This window comes from Mandrillus leucophaeus, unplaced genomic scaffold (assembly GCF_000951045.1).
Source record: "Mandrillus leucophaeus isolate KB7577 unplaced genomic scaffold, Mleu.le_1.0 Scaffold490, whole genome shotgun sequence".
NCBI lineage: Eukaryota > Metazoa > Chordata > Mammalia > Primates > Cercopithecidae > Mandrillus > Mandrillus leucophaeus.
In genome coordinates this window covers 2,002,549-2,022,642 of record NW_012105254.1, presented here as the reverse complement: position 1 = coordinate 2,022,642, position 20,094 = coordinate 2,002,549, and the positions used below count along the sequence as shown (strand labels likewise).

The 20,094-nt window shown below is 37.1% G+C and overlaps 1 protein-coding gene across 3 annotated transcripts in view; it reads right to left on the bottom strand.

Moving 5' to 3' along the window:
- Positions 1-20,094, bottom strand: part of AP1S2 (adaptor-related protein complex 1, sigma 2 subunit) — a 53,569-nt gene that overhangs the window by 7,744 nt on the left and 25,731 nt on the right. The window contains exons 1-4 of one of the 3 annotated variants that reach the window (XM_011995525.1): positions 19,471-19,587; positions 18,059-18,237; positions 11,552-11,660; positions 9,858-10,952 (exon numbers count right to left, since the gene is read on the bottom strand). In XM_011995525.1, the coding sequence (XP_011850915.1) occupies positions 10,677-10,952; positions 11,552-11,660; positions 18,059-18,237 (564 nt within the window). In that variant the 5' untranslated portion in view covers positions 19,471-19,587 and the 3' untranslated portion in view covers positions 9,858-10,676. Of the gene's footprint in view, positions 1-9,857; positions 10,953-11,551; positions 11,661-18,058; positions 18,238-19,470; positions 19,588-20,094 lie in introns of those variants that run through there. The other 2 variants (XM_011995527.1, XM_011995526.1) reach the window with 2 other exon arrangements.

Sequence of the window (20,094 nt, the reverse complement as noted above, 5' to 3'; positions counted from 1 at the left end):
AAATAATTTCCCAGTTTAGACTGCTAGGGTCTGAAAAATTCCGTTATAAATGCCTTAAGGACCACTTAACATTTAAGGTAATTTTTTAGCTAAATGATATGCCCATAATTAACAAAAATATTTTTCTTTCAGATACAAAGAAAGTAGATTCAATTACAAACTCCAGCTTATAATTGAATCGCCTCTTACCACCAGTACCTCTTGTGAGTCACATACAAATTATATCAATTAGGAATTAGGGAGGGTGAGAGTAAAGTCTGTCATAGCACACAAGGGACCCTGTGCAGGCCTAGGCCTACTATTTTGTTCTTCCCCTGGGTACCTGCAGGAAACAGTCACATATAATACTTAGCATAACTATCAGTTTCTTACAACACTAAAACCCCAGTGATTTCAATTAAGTGGGAATAAAGGCCAGAATGAAAACAGTAAGAAAAAAATTTTTTAATCCAGTTGTATTATACAACTATAAACCACGTATTGTCCTTAGTACAGGTTCTCTGGAAACCTATTCTTTGAATAAGGATGACAATGTATTATTTCAACCTGAAATGGGCCTTGAATCCCAGGAAATCTTTTTTGCTCCTCACTAATTTGCTCCCCACTAAGTCTACTGCCAACTCCTCACACTGTCTTCAAGCTATACACCCCTCCCCTTCTCCCCAGTCCCAACAATTCTCCTTTAGATAATGTCATTTCTCAAGGCCAAGAAAATGACACTTTCTCAATTTTGCTCATCTTACTCATGAATTAAAGGAAAAAAAAAGTCTACAGCTTTACCCCATTATCACCACAAAACCAAGGAGAAAGACTCTTCTCATCCAAGACCAATGATTTTGATTCCATTCCCATTCTCCCTTCCAATATACTTTTTTTTTTTTTTGAGACAGAATCTTGCTCTGTCACCCAGGTTAGAGGGCAGTGGCATGATCTCACCTCACTGCAACCTCCGACTCCCGGGTTCAAGCGATTCTCCTGCCTCAGTTTCCTGAGTAGCTGGGATTACAGGCACCCGCCACTGCACCCGGCTATTTTTTTTTTTTTTAGTAGACATGAGGGTTCACCATCTTGGCCAGGCTGGTCTCGAACTCCTGACCTCACGATCCACCCGCCTCAGCCTCCCAAAGTGCTGGGATTACAGGCGTGAGCCACTACGCCCGGCCCCAATATACCTTTCTTGTATTCTATTCCTATTTGTCCTTCTTAGAAAACATGCACTTCTACTTTCCCCTGCATGAAGAAAAATGTTGTTCTCAGCACCCTAAAAAAAGGACCAGATGTAGTGGGAAGTGTAGGATGACAAACAGCAGAGAGAAGTCAAGTTACACCTGTTCTCAAAACCTAAGACAAGCCCTGTTACCGTGAAATTTCCTAGATATTCACCATACTAGGCTTATGACTCACAAGTAAAACCAACCGGGAAGCTATAACGAACACTGATAAACTAGGAGTTATCTGCAGGCTTAAGTCTTGTTGACATGAGAAGTGCTTAAGTAAACCAATGGTATTGAATATCCATGACTGAATGCCTAAACTGCTGATTATCCTTCTACTAGTACAATGTAGTAAAAGAAAATAATTTACATTTAATGAAAAGTAAATATAAATAAGTGTAATTTCAAGTTATTGCTCTACTGCAGTTTTCCTTATAAAAGGACTTCTTCACTTATTCCTTGCACTATAAAGTGGTATCCTTCGTCCTTCACATTCTAGAACACAATGGTCCTTTTTATTGACCCTAATCGAATTCTATGGCAAAGGATGCAAAGTCCTTACTCTCAACTCTGGAACCCTCTTCCTTGTGTCAAAGACCAAGAAGGCCAGAGAGTATCTAATCTTACTACGATCTATTTTGAGCAATGAATGAAAAAAACAGAAGAATTGAAAGCACTCTGTAAGGTGCCTTTTAGATGACAGGGCTCCCAGTGTCAGTCTTACAAGCATTTGTGAAGTGTTAAGAAACTCAAGCGATTTTTTTTTTTTACATTAAGTTAGCAATGAGTGGCAAGAGTTACATGGTTGCTCCAGATGGTTAGTGTCTAAAATGGCCAAGAGCAGAGAAGTGCTTTACTTTACGTGCTGAAACTTTATTTTAGTAAATTCTACTCTAGTTTTACCATCTGGAGCAACACGATGTATACTCTTTCATTCACACAGCAGCATTTTTCCATTTTTTAAAAATGTATAATACTAAATATATGCTTGTTTTTACACTTCTGGAAAAAAGAGCAGGGGGAACTTCAAAGATTTTCAGAGGTAACACAAGTTAGCTAATATCCTGCTCCTAAGCCTGGGCAACATGGTGAGACCCTGTCCCTACAAAGAACAAAATAATAATAATAATAATATAAATATAAATATCCTGTTCCTAGATCTTTTCTCACATGATATACTTTGAGTATCCTTCCATATCATTACAAAAAAAAAAATCAATCTCATTTCTTTTACAGGTACATCAATTTCATGTATGGTTGTACCACAGTTTTCTTAACCTATTTCTCATTGATGAATATTTAGGTAAGCTTCAATGGCTTATTATACTAAGCAGTGTGTCTCAGTACTTTTTTGTTGCATAAAATTCTTTGAAGTATAACTAATGGGTCAAAAGGTATGCACACATTTAGTCATTAGTAGACATAACCAAACTAATCATCCAAAACAAAATACAACTTTTAAGTGCTCATCTTTGCCAATCCAAGAAGAAACAAACAAAAAAAAAGGGTCTAGTTGATTTTTAAATTTGCATTCCCTTAATAAAAGGACCATTTGTTTTGCCTTCATCTGTGAATTACATATTCATGTTTTCTGCCATCTTTTTCTATTGTGCTATTAATCTACTTCTATTACATTTGTCTTATAAATTTGTCTTAAAAATAATGATGACGATAATTTACTACATCTTATAAACAACGCTCTAGTATAGTTATCAAATACTAAAGACAAATCACTTTAGCAGTTAATTGTGCTTTTAAAATAAAAAAGAAGAGGCCAGGTGCACTGGCTCACGCCTGTAATCCCAGCACTTTGGGAGGCCAAGGTGGGAGGATTGCATGAACCCAGGAGTTCGAGACCACCCCTGGCAACATGGTGAGACCCCATTTCTACCGAAAATTTTTTAAAAATTAGCTGGGCATGGTGGTGTGCACCTGTAATCCCAGTCACTCGGGAGGCTGAGGTGGGAGGATCAGTTGAGCCCAGGAGTTCAAGGCTGCAAGTGAGCCATGGTGGCGCCACTGCATTCCAGCCTTGGTGACAGAGTGAGACCCTGTCTCAAAACAGGGTTTCACCATGTTGGCCAGGTTGGTCTCGATCTTCTGACCTTGTGATCCACCTGCCTCAGCCTGCCAAAGTGCTGGGATTACAGGCGTGAGCCACCACGCCCAGCCTAGGAATGATTTGTATAGCTATTTGTGTGTTCTTAAGCACATTTATCCTTTCTTGATTTTTTGCATTTTAGATTAATTTTTAGTCAGTTATTTATACTGTGGCCTACATATAATATTGAAAAGATACAGCAGTCTATAAATGTAAATGGAGTATTTACTCCATAGTGTTAAATTAAACCAAGGCTTCTTAACCTGGGTACAGCTGACATGTGAGGCCAGATAATTCCTTGTTCTAAAGGGGCTATCCTGTGCACTGTAGAATTCTCAGCAGCATCCTTGGTCTTTACCTACTGGATGCCGGTAGCACTGCACCCCAAGTTGTGACAACCAAAAATGTGTCCAAACACTACCCAATGTCCCCTAGGGGCACAACTGCACCACTCCCACCCCATGGGAACCACTGAGTTAATCTAATTGGCTCTAGTTGGTGGGTAAGATTATATTCTAGTGTGTTTGCCTGTATTTGCTAATTTTTCCAGAATGGAAATTTTTATTTTTAAAAAAAGGCATCAGAGGAAACAAAAGAAAATGTCAGTAGGTGAAAAAAGGACTCGAACCTGAAATTTTTCAGAAAGTATTTTTTAATTAAAAAAAAAATCACCGCCGACACCACAGACTATTCTCTTCGCAGGTCCCTGTGCAGGTTCCAACCCTAGGGCTCATGAATTCCAATTACTAGGTCAGGATCAGCATTTAAGAAAAGAAAAGTAGAATAGAAATAGCAAGGGGAAAATCCTCAAAATTTTGAAAAGCATACAAAGAAAAAAGGCTCAAAAACACACAAAGCAAAATGATGACAACCTGAGAACCAGTGAATAAGGACACTGGCCAAATTATTTTATTTATTTATTTTTGAGACAGAATCTCACTCTGTCACCCAGGCTGGAGTGCAGTGACCAGATTTCGGCTCACTGCAGCCTCTGCTTCCCGAATTCAAGCCATTCTTGTGCCTTAGTCCCACAGGTAGCTGGGACTACAGGTGTGCACCACCACGCCCAGCTAATTTTTGTATTTTTTGTAGAGATGGGGTTTCGCCATGTTGGCCAGATTGGTCTCGAACTCCTGGCCTCGAGTGATCCACCCACCTCAGCCTTCCAAAGTGCTGGGATTACAGGTCTGAGTTTGACTGTGCCCAGCCAAACTGTTTCTTATTAAATGTAAAATGAAAGGCAACATTTGTCCTGCTTTCTGCCCTTCTTTTCAAGCATTTCCATTTCAAGCATTAATGTAATCAAACTTCATTTATCCAGAATGTTATAATAAACCCTGATTGAGTTTACCTATAAAAAAAACTAAAGTACACTGGCAAGAAAAGACTATAGTCTTGTTAACTTTAAACCCAATTTAAAAGAAAGAGTTAGGCTTGAAGGTTTTAACATGAACAGTAGTAATTACAAAGGAGTTACATGAATTTGTCTTATTTAAGCAAATTCTAAGAGGATTTATATCAAAATGCTTTTTGCTATTAAATGACATTATTGTATATATTTGGAAGCATCTCGTTTTTTAAAACAATTTAAGATATTCTCGAGTTTGACTAGCACACCCAAATATCCCTCCCCTCCCCTCCCCTCCCCTCTCCTCCTCTCTCTCTCTCTCCTCTCCTCTCCTTCCGGCAAGGTTTAGTTCTGTTGCCACCCAGGCTGGTATATAGTGGCATGATCATGGCTCACTACAGCCTGGACCTCCTGGGCTCAATCAATCCTCCCGCCTCAGCCTCCCAATTAGCTGGGACTACAGACACACACCATCATGCCCAGCTAGTCTTTTTTTTTTAACTTTTTGTAAGCACGGGGTTTCACCACATTGCCCACACTGGTCTCAAACTTCTGGGCTCAAGCGATCCACCTGCCCCAGCCTCCCAATGTGCTGGGATTACAAGCGTGGGCCACCGGGCTCAGCCCAAATACTCTTAATTATACCAAGAGCTGACCTTTAAAAAATCCAAAACTTCATATTAAAAGAGATGTTATTCAATACTTCAAAAAGTACTTATTAAAATAATTTTAAGTTACAAAAGCTTCATTTTTTAAAAGAAATCACTTTTCTCCTAAGATTCTTACCTTTCCATTTGTGTGCAGTCCCACAGATTATTACTTTCACAAAAATATAGCATAGTACTAAGATATATCATGCAGCCCCCAGCACTAAAACAAATCAATTTTAGCAGCACTAATCCTCCATAGAGTACCACTTTCTAGATGAGGCAGATAAACAGCTGCAAATCCAGTAAATCTATTCATAAAGTGGATCATCTCAAAGTAAAAGCAAATTCATGAGTATAATGCTTGCTTTTGGTACCTCACTTATTTTGCATTTCACAGATTACTTTAGTGAGAAAAAATACCAACAGCAAACAAAGCTCAAAAGAAAAAAACACCACAAATTTCAAAATGATGCTGTTAGTATAAAAAAGAAAGGTTGACACATCTCAAAGCGCTAATCAACACCATCATGCATCAACCGCTAAGGGTTAAAGCCCAAATGCCCAGTATTTAGCTATTTGATCTTCACGGATCAAGCAAGGACTTAGATATCATCTCACGTGCAACAGTATTTGCATAGCACTCCATTTTATCCATGCCACAAAAATGGTAAATTTAGTAGTTACCAATAAATAAGTTGGGGATCAAAGGGACTAAAGCCTTAGACTGCTCTTTATCATAAGATATCCTCAGACAAACCTCCCCATTCTTCATTCTGGCTCTATAAAATTAAAGAGCAGAGAAAAACTGGTAAGTGCTTGACTTTACAGAAAAAAAGCCATGCTATTATTTCCTTTCTCATTATATATGTGTGTGTTTAAACAAATCCAACTACAACACCACCCCCCACCCTATCCCTCCAAAAATCTAGCTTAAAATAGGTGGTGGGGAAAAGTATTCCAAGTATTGCAAAGAGTATCAATTTAGGAATTTCAGCATGTTGTACTTTAAGAATCAACTTTAGTACCAGTGGCATGTTAAGACAGCCAAACATTAAAAAATGGATAATGGGCCAATTTCTGGGCTTTACCCCCAAATCTAATTATGTATTCATACAACCAAACACCAAAAGGAATAAACATGAAGTTTGGTCTAGAAATGTCAAAACTAATCCCTTATTTACCAAGTAATGAAGTAAAATAAAAAAAGATATCTTTATTATCTAATCACAATGTCTACTAATATTTTAGCAACTATTATTTGAATATACATTTAATGTTACATTTTTATTACTGACTGTAATATGCTAACAGAAAATCTGTATCCACTGACCTTCTTCCCTATTTGGCTATAAAATGAAGGACTACCTTAAACTACGTGTTTATACAAATTGGGTAAGAGACATTTTTAAAAATTTTTTTCTGAAGAAAATAAGCATTCTTAAGGATAGAAATGTGTATTTCACAAATTTTTAAAAAAATCAAAATCATTGAGATTTGCATATACCTTTAAGCCAACAGATATAAGTTCAAAGTCATCTTTGGTGCTTAGAAATAATCAATTCAAGTAAAAGACCTGACACTAAGTGGAAAAATCATGATACATGAAAAATTAGATTAAAATTAACCAATTAGGACTTCTACTACAAATGTAAGTCTGAATTGAGATCTTCACAGCTATATTTACAATTTCGGAAGCAGAATCATTTCATGAAATTGATTAAGTGAATGCTATATCCCAAACTATAAAACCCAAAAAGTTATAAATCCAGCATTTTGATCAATCCAACAAGAAACAGGTTGAAAAGTATTATTTATATCTACATATCCAATAAAAAATTCCAACTGCTGATAATCTGGACAATAAAAATTTGCAGTCTAAGAAGTCAAAGATAGCACTGTCTTTTCCACATAGAAAAACCTCTAGGAGAATTATGAATTTCTCACTATATGACTGAGAAACAAAGAAGTTCGTATCTAAAACAGAACATTTAAAATATATATACCAAGACAATACATAACTGGGGTTGGGGGGAGTACACAGTGGTTAAGATTTTACACAGCTGTGAAGCCTAGTAGATCTAGGTTTAGAATCCTGGTTTTGCCAGTTGCTAACCAGGTGGCCTCAGACCAGTCATGGAACCTCAGTGAGCTTCCACTTTCTCATGAGGCTACCTCTAACCTTTCACAGGATGTCTTGAGGATTAGCACAGGATGCTTAAAGCAAACTGCTGAGCCCAGGGCCTCACATACTCAAGCATTAGTTACCATCATAATTATTTTTGTTGTCATGGTATTCAAAACAAAAAGTTTTCCAGCAGTTTGTGGAGTGCTCTTTCTCTTATTCCACTCGCTATTTTATGAACATAATATTCAAATACTCTCCCACAGATGTAAACCTGTATCATGCATCAAAAATATAAATGAATCTATTTTTAAGAAACATGCATCTTGTCATTCCTACATTTCTTTTCAGAGTATGTTGATTAAGAGAACAGAATAACCTGAAGCCTTACTGCTCCACACAGACTTGAGCTTGGCTTCATAATGGCCTTAACCTACAATGTATTCTCACCCTAAATTCAGAATGGACCACCACCTACTGCTTCCCCAAGACCTACATGGCTAAGAAAAATGGTTCACTCAGACTGCTAAATAGACAATGTCTCAATGTAGAACTCAGTTTCGTTTGTGTACAAAGCAATGTAAAAGCAGTCACAGAAGAGAAGTAGGACCACAGCTTTCTTCTAAAGACAAAGGAACTGTAATTAACAGTAGTCATTTATTTATTTTAAACAAAGGTTACAAGGGGGTAAGGAAAATTTTACATGGGACCAACCATAGTTATCCTATGCTTTTCTCTCTATACTTACTTTCTCCAATTAAAGACATAAAAATAGGCCGGACACGGTGGCTCACACCTGTAATCCCAGCACTTTGGGAGGCCGAGGTGGGTGGATCACCTTTCAGGAGTTTGAGATCAGCCTGGCCAACATGGTGAAACCCTGTCTCTATTAAAAATACAAAAATTAGCTGGGCATGGCGGTGTGCACCTGTAGTCCCAGCTACTTGGGAGGCTGAGGCAGGAGGATTGCTTGAACCCAGGAGGCGGAGGTTGCAGTGAGCCGAAATTGCACCACTGCACTCCAGCCTGGGTGATAAGCAAAACTCCAACTCAAAAAAAAAAAAAAAAAAAAAAGACATAAAAATAGTACTTCAAACAGAAGGACAACATTAACTATTAAAATACTCCCACAGGGAAATATATATACATATGTACATATACACACACAAATAAATATGGATCTGCAATAATGTTTTTATCCTCTAGTATATTTAAATACTAAATATATGCTCTATGGTAAACTTAACATTGCTGTCATATTCTAAGGTCTACAGCAATTTCCCAGTAGCATTTAAAAATCTAGGCACAGCCGGGCGCGGTGGCTCATGCCTTTAATCCCAGCATTTGGGAGGCCAAGGGGGACGGATCACTTGAGGTCAGGAGTTCGAGACCAGCCTGACCAACATGGTGAAACCCTGTCTCTACTAAAAGTACAAAATTAGCCAGGCATGGTGGTGCAAGCCTGTAATCCCAGGTACTCGGGAGGCTGAGGCAGGAGAATCGCTTGAGCCCAGGAGGCAGAGGTTGCAGTGAGCCAAGATCGTGCCATTGCACTCCAGCCTGGGCAACAAGAGCGAAACTCCATCTTAAACAAACAAACAAAAATTTACTCTCCAGGAAAAATATTAAAATTAAAAGTTGAACTTCAATAACTTTAAATACATTTTAAAGCAAATGTAATTAATCAGGAAATGATGGTAAAACTTGGAAGAAATGTCATGTTCTGACAGAGCAGAATACAGATCTGTGACAAAATATGAAAGTGATCAAGGGAAGACATATATGAAAAATTTCCAATTTCTAATCCTGGTTTTGACCTAATTTTTTAAAAAGTCTGATAAGTGAACAGCAAAATAAGGAGATACTAACTTTAAAAACCAATTTTACAATAGTAGAGTATATGCTTATAGTCAGCACACCTGATATTAAAAACAAACCTCCAGAATAACATTTCCAATCAATTGGTAAACCACTGTCGCAAACTGCACACACAAGGCAAAGGGTCTGTGTTCATTTCACTACTGAAGAGTAGATGGCATGAGGGCTGCCAATCTAATACTTCACCTTTGCAGGCACCTTAACCACTCTTCTGATAACTACAAGCTCATTAAGTGTACAATGCATTGTCTGACATTTAGTAGATGTCTATTCAGATGATGTCATCTCAGCTTCAAGCAATCCCCACAACTGTCCCAGTCAGTGACTGATGCAGTGAGATTCTCAAATAGCTTTCCCTTCCTCACAGAGTCCAAGAGTTAAGAAGTTAAAATGGAGAAAGCAAGTTACTCTTCTCCCCTTATTTCATTCCCTTAAAACTGAAGGCTAAAAAATGGGACTTAAAGTCTCCTTTGGTGACTAAAAAAAGAACAAACTGATAAACAAGTATGTAACAAAGAAGGGACTAAAATAAACTGGAAATACAAAACCATATTTTCAATGCTTCTGGAAAATGAACCAGTGAGCCAAAAATATTCAAGACTTTTATATACATGCATACACACACTTAACAACTACTTTAGTGAAAACACATTTCATTTTTCAGTATTTACTAATCACTTCTCATGCTGTAAGCTTTCCATATGATAAAAATCACAATTAGCTCTAAAGTATAATTCAATTTGGTATCTGAATTAAGGTATCATTAAGTTTTTAGAAAAAGGTAGTCTTATCTACGAAATGTTAAGCTTCAGAAATAGAAAGTACATCAGCATCAACTGCACGATTAACTCAAGATGACTATGGTAATTAGAAAGAAAAGGGAGTTACACATCTGGGGATATGGAGGTAAGACAAAAATGCAGTTTGACAGAACATGGTTTGTTATTTAAGAAGAGCAAAGAGAAATGCTAACGCAAAAAAAACTAGAAGTTTCTACAAGAAGTATAATTAGAAAACACTATCATTTGCTTGGTTACTTTTGCATTTAATGGACATGAGGTAAAAATATGAGCCAATTTGGAATTAAAATGTCATAATCTCACAGTCAACTCCTGATTATCTACACTAATAAAAAAGGGGGTTATCTTAAACAATTTGAAGCAATAGATGGAGAGTTCTCAACCTACTGCTACTTTCAGCCAATCTTTTCCCTTCTTCAAGTAGTCTGTCCTCTAAAGGTTTAGACTCCAGTGTTTTAGGGTCCAAAAAGGGCCATCGGGAAGAGGCCTGACCGATAGACTATCTCCAAACTGAACCATCCAGCCATAGATAACTGAGTTGACGTGACTGACACATATTCCAGTCAATAAACTGCAAATGGATGGACACTACATGCCAAGCATGCTTCAGAGTAATTTCTGAAACTGTAAGAATGATGACTGAGACTTCCCCAGCAAGAGCAAAACATGCTAGTGCCTAGTGAAGAGAACAAGTAGCTTACCTCCTGCAGTAGATCGGCTTGCTCAATTGCTTTAAGGACATTTTTCTTGGATGTTTCCTGAACTTCCCCTCCCAAAAGAAACTCATCCAAAATAAAATAAGCCTTCTCAAAATTAAAGATGATATCTAGTTCACAGACCTGAAAAGGAAAAAAAAAAAGAAAAGAAAAAATTGTTAAAACTTGCAGAAGCCTAAGATGCTTATTCACTACCAGGTAGTGAATAAAATCAAATCAGAGTGAATCAATCTTAACTCTTTCTAAATATGACTAAGTATCACCGGTTTAAGTAAGCTTAATTTCTAAATCTCAAGTACTTGAAAACATATTCCTACAAGCTAAATAAGATTGGGCTCTGCATGTTCCCAATGTGGGCAACTTAATAATTTCTAGTAATAAAAACTGATCTTTAAACATGTATTTCCTGGGTAACATGATCAGAACTGCTAACCAAATCTAAATTCTATACTAAGCACTTACAGGATATTAATGTTTGTCGTTGGACTTGTTTATATTTCACTATTTTAAACCTCATCTTCACCATCTTAATTAAATGAGTTACGTCTGCAGGGCCAGCAATTCTGAAAGTTAGGAACTGACCAGGCCCACTGACAAGAAATAGTCATTCCCGCCCTCTCCTGCGGTTAGAATCCCCAAGACAACCAAATAATAAACTTGTTAGAGAAAAGGTTCCAAAAAATACTATGGCATTCAATTTCCTAAAATAAAATACTACTCACACTGCCGAAATACTTGTCAAGTAATTCCACATAACGATGAATTATTTCCAGGGTAATTAGTTCATTGTCCTGATCCTCAATAGCACAGCAAAAATATAGACTAGCATATCTGTAACGAAGTACAAATGTGAAAAAAACTATTACCCTGTAATCATGTTTTCTAAATATATTTTCACATCCTATTATGAAAGGTCCCAAGTTTATACAGTTTATTTCTTCTTTCACAACAGTACAGATTTTTCTCGTAGACTACAAAAGTAATAAATGCATAAGAGAAATTTTGAAAAGCATAGGCAAGCAAAAAGAAAAAAACAAAATAATCATACCACTTAGAAAGAATAAGTGATTTTGCCCTTCTTCCTTTCAGGTTCTTTTCTATAAACATTTTAAAACACAGCAGACCCAGGTTTTTCCTAAGTTTACTTAATTAAAACAAAATACATAACAGATTAATTCAAACTATAAGTACAGAGAAGAAAATGAAACCTTTCAACTGACGGAGGACTTGTTGAAGATAATGTCAAGATGAGGTCAATATTTTGGGATATTTTATTGGAATATGTATAATATACACACAGAGAAGACCTTAAGTCCTACAAGCTCAATAAATTTTCAAAGTGAACTCAACTATATACCAGCACCCAGATCAAGAAGCTGAACACTAGTGAACCCTGAAACTCCTCTGCTACCCTCTCCCAGTCACAACCTCCCATCCCCAAGGGTAACTATGCTCTTGACTTCTAACAGCATATAATTATTTTTAAAAAGGTTTCTAGGATTGTGGAATAAACCACACGAAAAGAACAACAGCTCCACGTTATTACAGAAGTTAGAGAAAGAGAACAGAAAGTTCCTATCACTTAAGGGAAACAGAGACCTGTCCTCAAATTTACCAAGTTCTACACTGTTGAACTGAAGTGTAGTTTATTTACCCTAGAAGAGGGAATAAGGTTGGGAAACTTATATTTTCCTTCAAATTAGGATTCTAGATATGGAATCAGGTGATGCTTGACCCAAGGAAGCAAAACTTCAACCTTGAGGCATACCAAGTCCTTTGAGGAGGATTAAAAGGGCATTTTAAAATGGTTTACATGTACTTAAGCCTTTTGAAAAGAAAGAAAATAAAAACCTAAGATAGGCTAAACATAGAATATCTCAGTGGAGATTATAATTTTCACTGAAGATCACTTAATTGATTTTTAGAAAACACAATGGGCAGTTACTGCTCATAGCATTAATGTAAAATAATACTGTATACAAAATAACACAAACAACCTGTTTTGAGTCTCAATGAATTCTTGCTCCTTAGTGTGAAAATAACTAGTATTCACACAACAGCATTAATTTCATTATTAAAACATTTCATCTTATTTGATGTTTTCAACAGCAAGTACTATCTTTCATCATTGATTACAGATTAAAAAAAGACAAAAAAAAAAAAAAAAAAAAAACCGAGGCTTAAGAGTACAGCGCCTACAAGTGCTAGTAGTGGGATAAGAGACCTGATCTTCTGACCTTAACTCCAGGCCTTTTTCCACTGTGTCATACAAACTCACCTGGCATATTTATCATGACTTTGTGCATGTCTACTCTACGTGTCTTCCACACTCAGTAAGTTATTTAAAATGGTGGGGCTCCTGCAGTCTTACTGAGAGGAGGTATTCACATGTGTTCATTTATCATTATTGATAAATGAAGGGAATAAGTCATGGAAGACAAAACAGGGCATCAATGCCAACTTTAACAAAGTGCTCCCTCTCTTTCCCATCACTACTCTGTTTTTGTCTATCTATTTAAAAGAGACTGGAGTATTCCAACTCTCCATCCTCCCTAACCCGTGCTCATTAAATAGAACTTTGAATCTGGGGAAACTGATAAATGATACATAAGATTCCCTGATTTAAGAAAACTAAAGATTAAAGGGACTGACATAAAAATGGTAGATTAAAAACCAGATATGACTAGCTGATAGGAACAGAATGCTAAATAATTTATTATACAAAGTTTACTAACAGTTTCAAGTAAAATTCCTTTTACTCTAAGATTTCCTCATGCTACTATTAAACAATCTAATGCTCTTACCATCCTCGCTCCTTATCCACAGTACTGCCTCTTTCCTTACAAATAAAAAGCACTTAAACACTAGTCAAAGGTCCTAAACTGCATGAATCACTTGGAAGCATTAATTTAAAAATCATCAGGAACGATGTGTCTAAGCCCCAGCCAGTAATGTTTACTTTCACTCAGAATGGAAAAAGAATAATCAAATTAATGAATTCTTTGGTGTAGGTGAACAGATAGCTATCAGGATAATGATGTGCCTCTTTCTAGAAAGCTTAGGGAAAGAAAAAACAGAAGCATAATAATTAAGTACCATTCACTGAATCCTCGCCCTACATGGGACACTAAATGTTAGCTAAGGCTTTTGCATATTTTACCATTCTAATCCTCACAACAACCGTATCCATGAGATACCATTATTACTTGCATTGATAAGAGACCCAGGTTTGAGTAACCTGCCTAGGAACAGCAATTTGACTCTAGAGCCCAAGTTTTACATTAAAAACTATAGCCAGCAATTGCATTAAAGTAATCCCATACCTGGCAAAAATTAAAATATGCTCAAAACAATATTTTAAGAGCTTTGAAGAGGAGAGAAATAAAAAATGCCATACTGATTTAGTAAAAGATTACCAAGAGAACCTGAAGTGTACTTCCTATATTTAGGACCAAGTGGTTTTTAAAAATTCAATAATGAGCTCATTTTGTTCTCTTAGTGCCTATTTGTAAGTCTAAAACTGAAGTAAAATTAATAATAGACTAGTAAGAAGAAAGGTATGTTTGGTTATTTTTAGCACAGTGGATTAAGGCTTACTCTAATTACTGGCACTCAGAGAACATCTGAAAGTGCCTATTCTTATATTCAAAACACATGACTTCTCCGCAGTCAGCTAAATATCAGCTAAATATCAGCTGACTGTGGGTGACTGTAGCTAAAGTGTTCTCAATACTCACTGGTATGTCATTAAAAATTCTTTTGTTAGTAAAGAAAATCAATAATTATTCTTTAACAAATTCTCAAGCTAGTAATTTGGAGATATATACGTTTTTAAATTAATTTTAAAAGACCTTAATCCAGTGACTCTTCCACAAAATGCTACACAAAACAGAAATCAAAAAAGCATAGTATTCTGTCTTGAAGGGATCCTCAAGAACATTTATTTTAGAGATAAGGAAACAAAGTGACTTGTTTAAAGTCATAAAACTAGCTAATGTTACAAAGGGAACAGAACTTAAGTCCCCAGATTTTCAGTCTGTCTTTTCAGCTAATATTAATTATTCTTATCCATCATTCCCCCCTCAAAAGGGGGAATTTGTGTGCCAAATACTCAGGATGAAGAATGTAGATGAAATAATTTAACAAAAACAACAAAAATCACTTGCTGATATGAACAGCAAAAGTCCCAGTCCAAAATTTCTCAGGAGCTAAGCAGTAATTCCCTTGCTTAAAAAGCTCTTCACTTCCAGCAGTAGGGAAAACAAATCACCTGTTTATACCAACAAAAAAAATGTCCATAAGTGGTAGAGCAGATGAGGTTTTCAGTATGAAATGGAAGGGGGAACACATAGAGAAAGAGCTGATAAATTCCACCTTTTATATATGACTGATATCTCAATAAAGCTGTTATTTTTTTAAGTCCACCTTTTATTTAAAGGTGCTTGATATAAGTATCAGAGTTGGGTCGGATACCCTTTGTAGCTTTTAAAAGAAAAAGCAGTGGCTCAACACGGACGGACGGGCTGAGTAACATGTACATGAACACCAAGCAGTGCTTTCCTTTCTTCCCATAAAAGCCCATTCCTGGGATTGAATCCCTTGCTGGTATTTTCCTCCTCCACACGGGGGACTCCTTCCCCTATCTAGAAATAAGCTTAAGCCTCTCACACCTTCTTTTTTAAAAACCTTGTCCCCTATTCCTATGTCTATGAGTGGTTACCACCTCGTCTCCTGTCCTTCACAGCTAAGTTCCCCAAAATAGTCTACACATGCTATTTAAATTTCTCCACCTCTTCACACTTCGCCCCATTACATCGAGAGTTCTATCTCCACTGTTCCACTGAAAATGATCTGGCAAAGGGCATTATATGAAATGCTCACTGTAAAATCTACCAGATTCCTTTCTCACTTTCATTGAACTTTATGCAACATCTGGCATTGGTGAAACTTCTCATTCCACTCTGAAGGTCCCTTCTTCACCTCCTTTGCCTGCCACTTGAATGCTGGTGATCTAATACTTTGTCTTATTTTCCCCAGACTTCCATACCTACGCCAACCACATCCCACCAGAAAATCAGGCTTCTCTTAATGAAAGTCACATAGACATCCCCAAAATCAACTTGCCCCAAAATAAGCTGAGTTCTCTAGCTCACCTTGTACCCCATCAGCAAACCAGAAATGTGGAGGTCACACCACTCCTCCCTTTCCTTCGCTGCTCTCTCCACTTTTTGTTGTTGTTGTTGTTGTTGAGGGTCTCACTCTGTCACCTAGGCTGGAGTGCAGTGGCCCAATCAGGGCTCAGTGCAGCCTTGAACTCCCAGGCACAATCAATCCTCCCACCTCAGCCTCCAGAGCAGCTAGGACTACACGTGCATGCCACCATGTCCAGCTAACTTTTTTGTTTGTTTGTTTGTTTGTTTTTATTGTAGAGACGGCGGGTCTCACTAAGTTGCCAGGGCTGGGCTTTAACTCCTGGGCTCAAGCGATTCTCCTGCCTCCGCCTCCCATGTTCTTCCCACTTCTAGAGGTGACCAAGTCTTATCAAACCTACCTATTTGATAATGGCTATTTAGTAATAGCCCTCCTTTCCAGCAAATGGGTTCAGGATCTCAAATAGTCTCCTACTGATTCTGTAGGTGCCAGTCTCAGCCCCTCCTGCCCTCATCCATTGTCCCAGTTCAGTCTTTTAAGATATGTAAACCTGATCTTTTTCCAGCCCTGTTTAAAATCTTTGCCTCCAAGCTTAAGATCTGAGTTGCAGCCCCAGGTCAATCACTAACTGGCATATGGCCCTAGACAAGTCACCTCTCCCAAATTCGCATTCATTAAAAAATTGAAGTTTGATCAACAACGGCAGTTTTCAAACTCAGGAACTGTCTCCTGTGCAGAGGGGTAAAGGCCAAGTGAGCCAGGATACAGGATCCCCGTTTCTGATTTCACGTGGAGCAGCCTCACTTCCAGTCATTTTATTTATGGTTCTACCCATGGGGCAAAAAGCTTAAAACGAAACAAAACAGGACAAAATCACCTGACTAGATTACTGTAAAACATCTCTCACCTCTCAAATGATATGATTTTTCTATGATCTTTAATAAGACCAAACCAAACACTGGATACAAAATCACCCAAAGATACTAAATCACCAAAGATCATTCAATAATAAAGAGGAGTCCTCAATATTTAAGAAACTCTCTATGTCTTGTAATCCCCATTTCTTCCCAGCCATCTCCCTGACAAAATATCCAACCCATATCTGGAGTGCAATAAATGGAAGCCGAGAAGAAAACCAGACTTCTCTCCCACCCTCATTTTATCCCATACTGTTACTTCCATGCATATTCCCCACACAAGAGAACTTTTTATATGCAGAAATGCTCTTATCTTAAATTCAGTAAATAATTCAAAAAGAAACAAATGGGGAATGAAGTAAATGTCCCCTCAAAAAATGTTCTGTAAAAGAAGAAAGTTTATTTCTTTTACCCTACTTAAAACAATCTTGAGAAATTTATTTTAGGGTATTCAGGGATTCAGATATTTATAAAATAAAGATGTATAGCATTAAAAAAAATTTCAGTGTTAAAAGCCAATCTATGAGTCATTTTGTAACATCAAAATTTTAAAAAATCTGTCCTTGGCAAAATTATCTGTCATATTTAACTGCACCCCCACCATAGCAACAAGGGTACTTAAAGTTAATAAACACTACTCACAAACAGATCTCTTATACACATAAAGTTTTTAAAACAGCTATGTGATTGAAATAGTCTACATATTCAAGGTATTTATACGTAAGATTCTAAAAATCAGATAAAAGGCATGACAAATATTAGTCATTGCTTTATAGATTTTCGGAGAAAAAGGATTAGACTATCTATACTTGTCTAAATTCAGATAATTACTCACACAATTTAAAATACTGACCCTACTTTCCCCTGCAATGAAATGAATTCATTAAACTCTTCTATAAAGATGATTAAGCATGAATAATCATTTATGCCTTCAATTATATAACTAGTTTTCAAATGATTTCCCTGCCTTTATCATTCCAGCCTCAGTAATTACCAGTGAAAACACCAGTTATTTTAAAAACACAAAGTTTTACCTTAAACCTATTTCATCTAAATCTTTATTAATCATTATTTATAAATGTCATCACTCAAAAGTCTGCAATTTCCTAAATGACCTGACATTTGATTCTATTTCACCTTTATGATAAATAAAAATTATACCTTTTGTAAACAATCTTCAGATCTCGCCACTCAAGGAAGCTGCACATTTTAGGTTTCCGTGCTAAAACGGTCTGAACAAGTTCTCTTGTGATCTTTTTCTTCTCTTTGTCTGATAGTGGGACATACCATTTTTGCAGTCGAAGCTTTCCCTGACGACTAAAAAGCAACATAAACTGCATCTGTTAAGATAAATAAAATCAAGATTACATGTAATACTTTGAATCAATAAAGTTAAGATTATGTGTTTCACAGAGAAGCTTTGGGGGATGGGGCATTTAAATGACAAATGATTACTAGCCATCAATATTTCTATGCCAATTAAAATAGCAAGAAATTCTTTTGGACAGATCTTCTCTAGATGCAAACCTTCCAATCCCACCCTGTTCCACGTTAAGTTTGGAGGGGAGTGTGCAAGAGAAAAAAGAAAAATTTGTAATAAGCTGAAGCGAAATTTTTGAAGAAAAATAAAGACCACTCTTTCAATTTAAGAAACTATTTTCTACCTGTGCTATACATTGCGCACTCTCTATATGTATCAAAAGAAAATGGTAGACATCAATTGATTTGGGTATTTTTGAAAGAAACGGAAGACCTGCTATTTTTCACCCTGAGGCCGTTCTAGTTCCAGGGTGAACTACTTGTAGACAGTAGCTTATATCTTAGAATGCTCTCGTCGGTTTATGATGGCATATTTCAAGCAAAACAGAATGATCCAAAATATTAACCAAAAAATCCCATAACTACAAATTTTCCTTAATAAAAAAGTATGTTTTCATCTTACTTTTAAAACATTCCAACTTAAATAGTACAAAATCTAGAACTGAGTTAATGTAGTATTATGAAAAAGAAAACAAACATTTAAAAGGCCACAATAAGATTTACACTTGTTAAATAAGATTTAGTATTGAAACATTACATGAAATACTTTAAAAAAATAGTATCTACAGATAGAGTGGATGCTGAATTCTAGTGTGTTTTATACTTAAACTAATTTGTATGTATTTATTTGTGATCGCAAATGGGTTGATTAGTCTGCATGTTTCATTTTTAACCCAAGCTTTTTGTAATTCAATTGGTCATCTCAACTGCAAACAGAAGTATTGTTTCTACAAAGGTAATTTAAAGCCAGAATTCACATAGGTATCCTTTTTTCTTTTAACCACTGTAAGTTCCTTTAACCCAGCGTTACTGCAAGTAAGATTCAAGCATGATTCTCAAGATTCACCACACCATCTTGAATTTGAACACGGGGAGGGGAAATTTACAGAACCAATGTAGAATAAAAATGGGCCCTAAATTTCGGTAAGAAATTATCGTTGTTTTTTATAACCACCCAAAAAGGTATCAACAAGATATCTAGAAATTTATGACGTGGCAATTCAACTTTAGTAAAGTTAAAATGGTCTTATTACCTCACTTAAAACGCGTCAGGGGAACAAAATATAAGGACATTATTAGATGATACCAAAGTGCCTCCCGTGCAAGTCCTGAAGATAGCGGCATTCGAAGGGGGCAGCAAGTGAAGCATCAACTGGACATTTACTGCAAACCCGTTACCAGAACTTGGAAAAGAATGGACCTCGTATTCCTAGATCTTGGTGACCAGAAAGGGTGAGGGTTTGCTTGCAAAGAGTATGGGCTCAAGGCTGTCTGGAGCAGGGTCCTGTACCCGCCCTACCACTTTGCAGGACGAAAAAACAATGTATTCTCCTTAAAATAAATTATGTCCTAACATGGGACGAAACCCGGTTGCAAGGCACGAGTATTCCTTCCCTCGTGTTAAAAACCAACGCTTTGATTTTGCCGCAAATCACAGGGCACCACAATTCCTCGAGATTGGCATTAAAAACAATGGGCTCAGCTGCGGCGCGGGCTCGGGGCCAGCGTTCCTCGGGTCCGGCCGTCGCCGGTGCCTCCCCCCCACTCCCGTGGCCACACTCCATCACTGACCAAGCCCGGGCGAGGTGACGGGCAAGGAGCGGAGCAGACAATGGCATCCGCCGCCGCGCAGGGGGCGCCAAGAGTCTTCGGCCGCC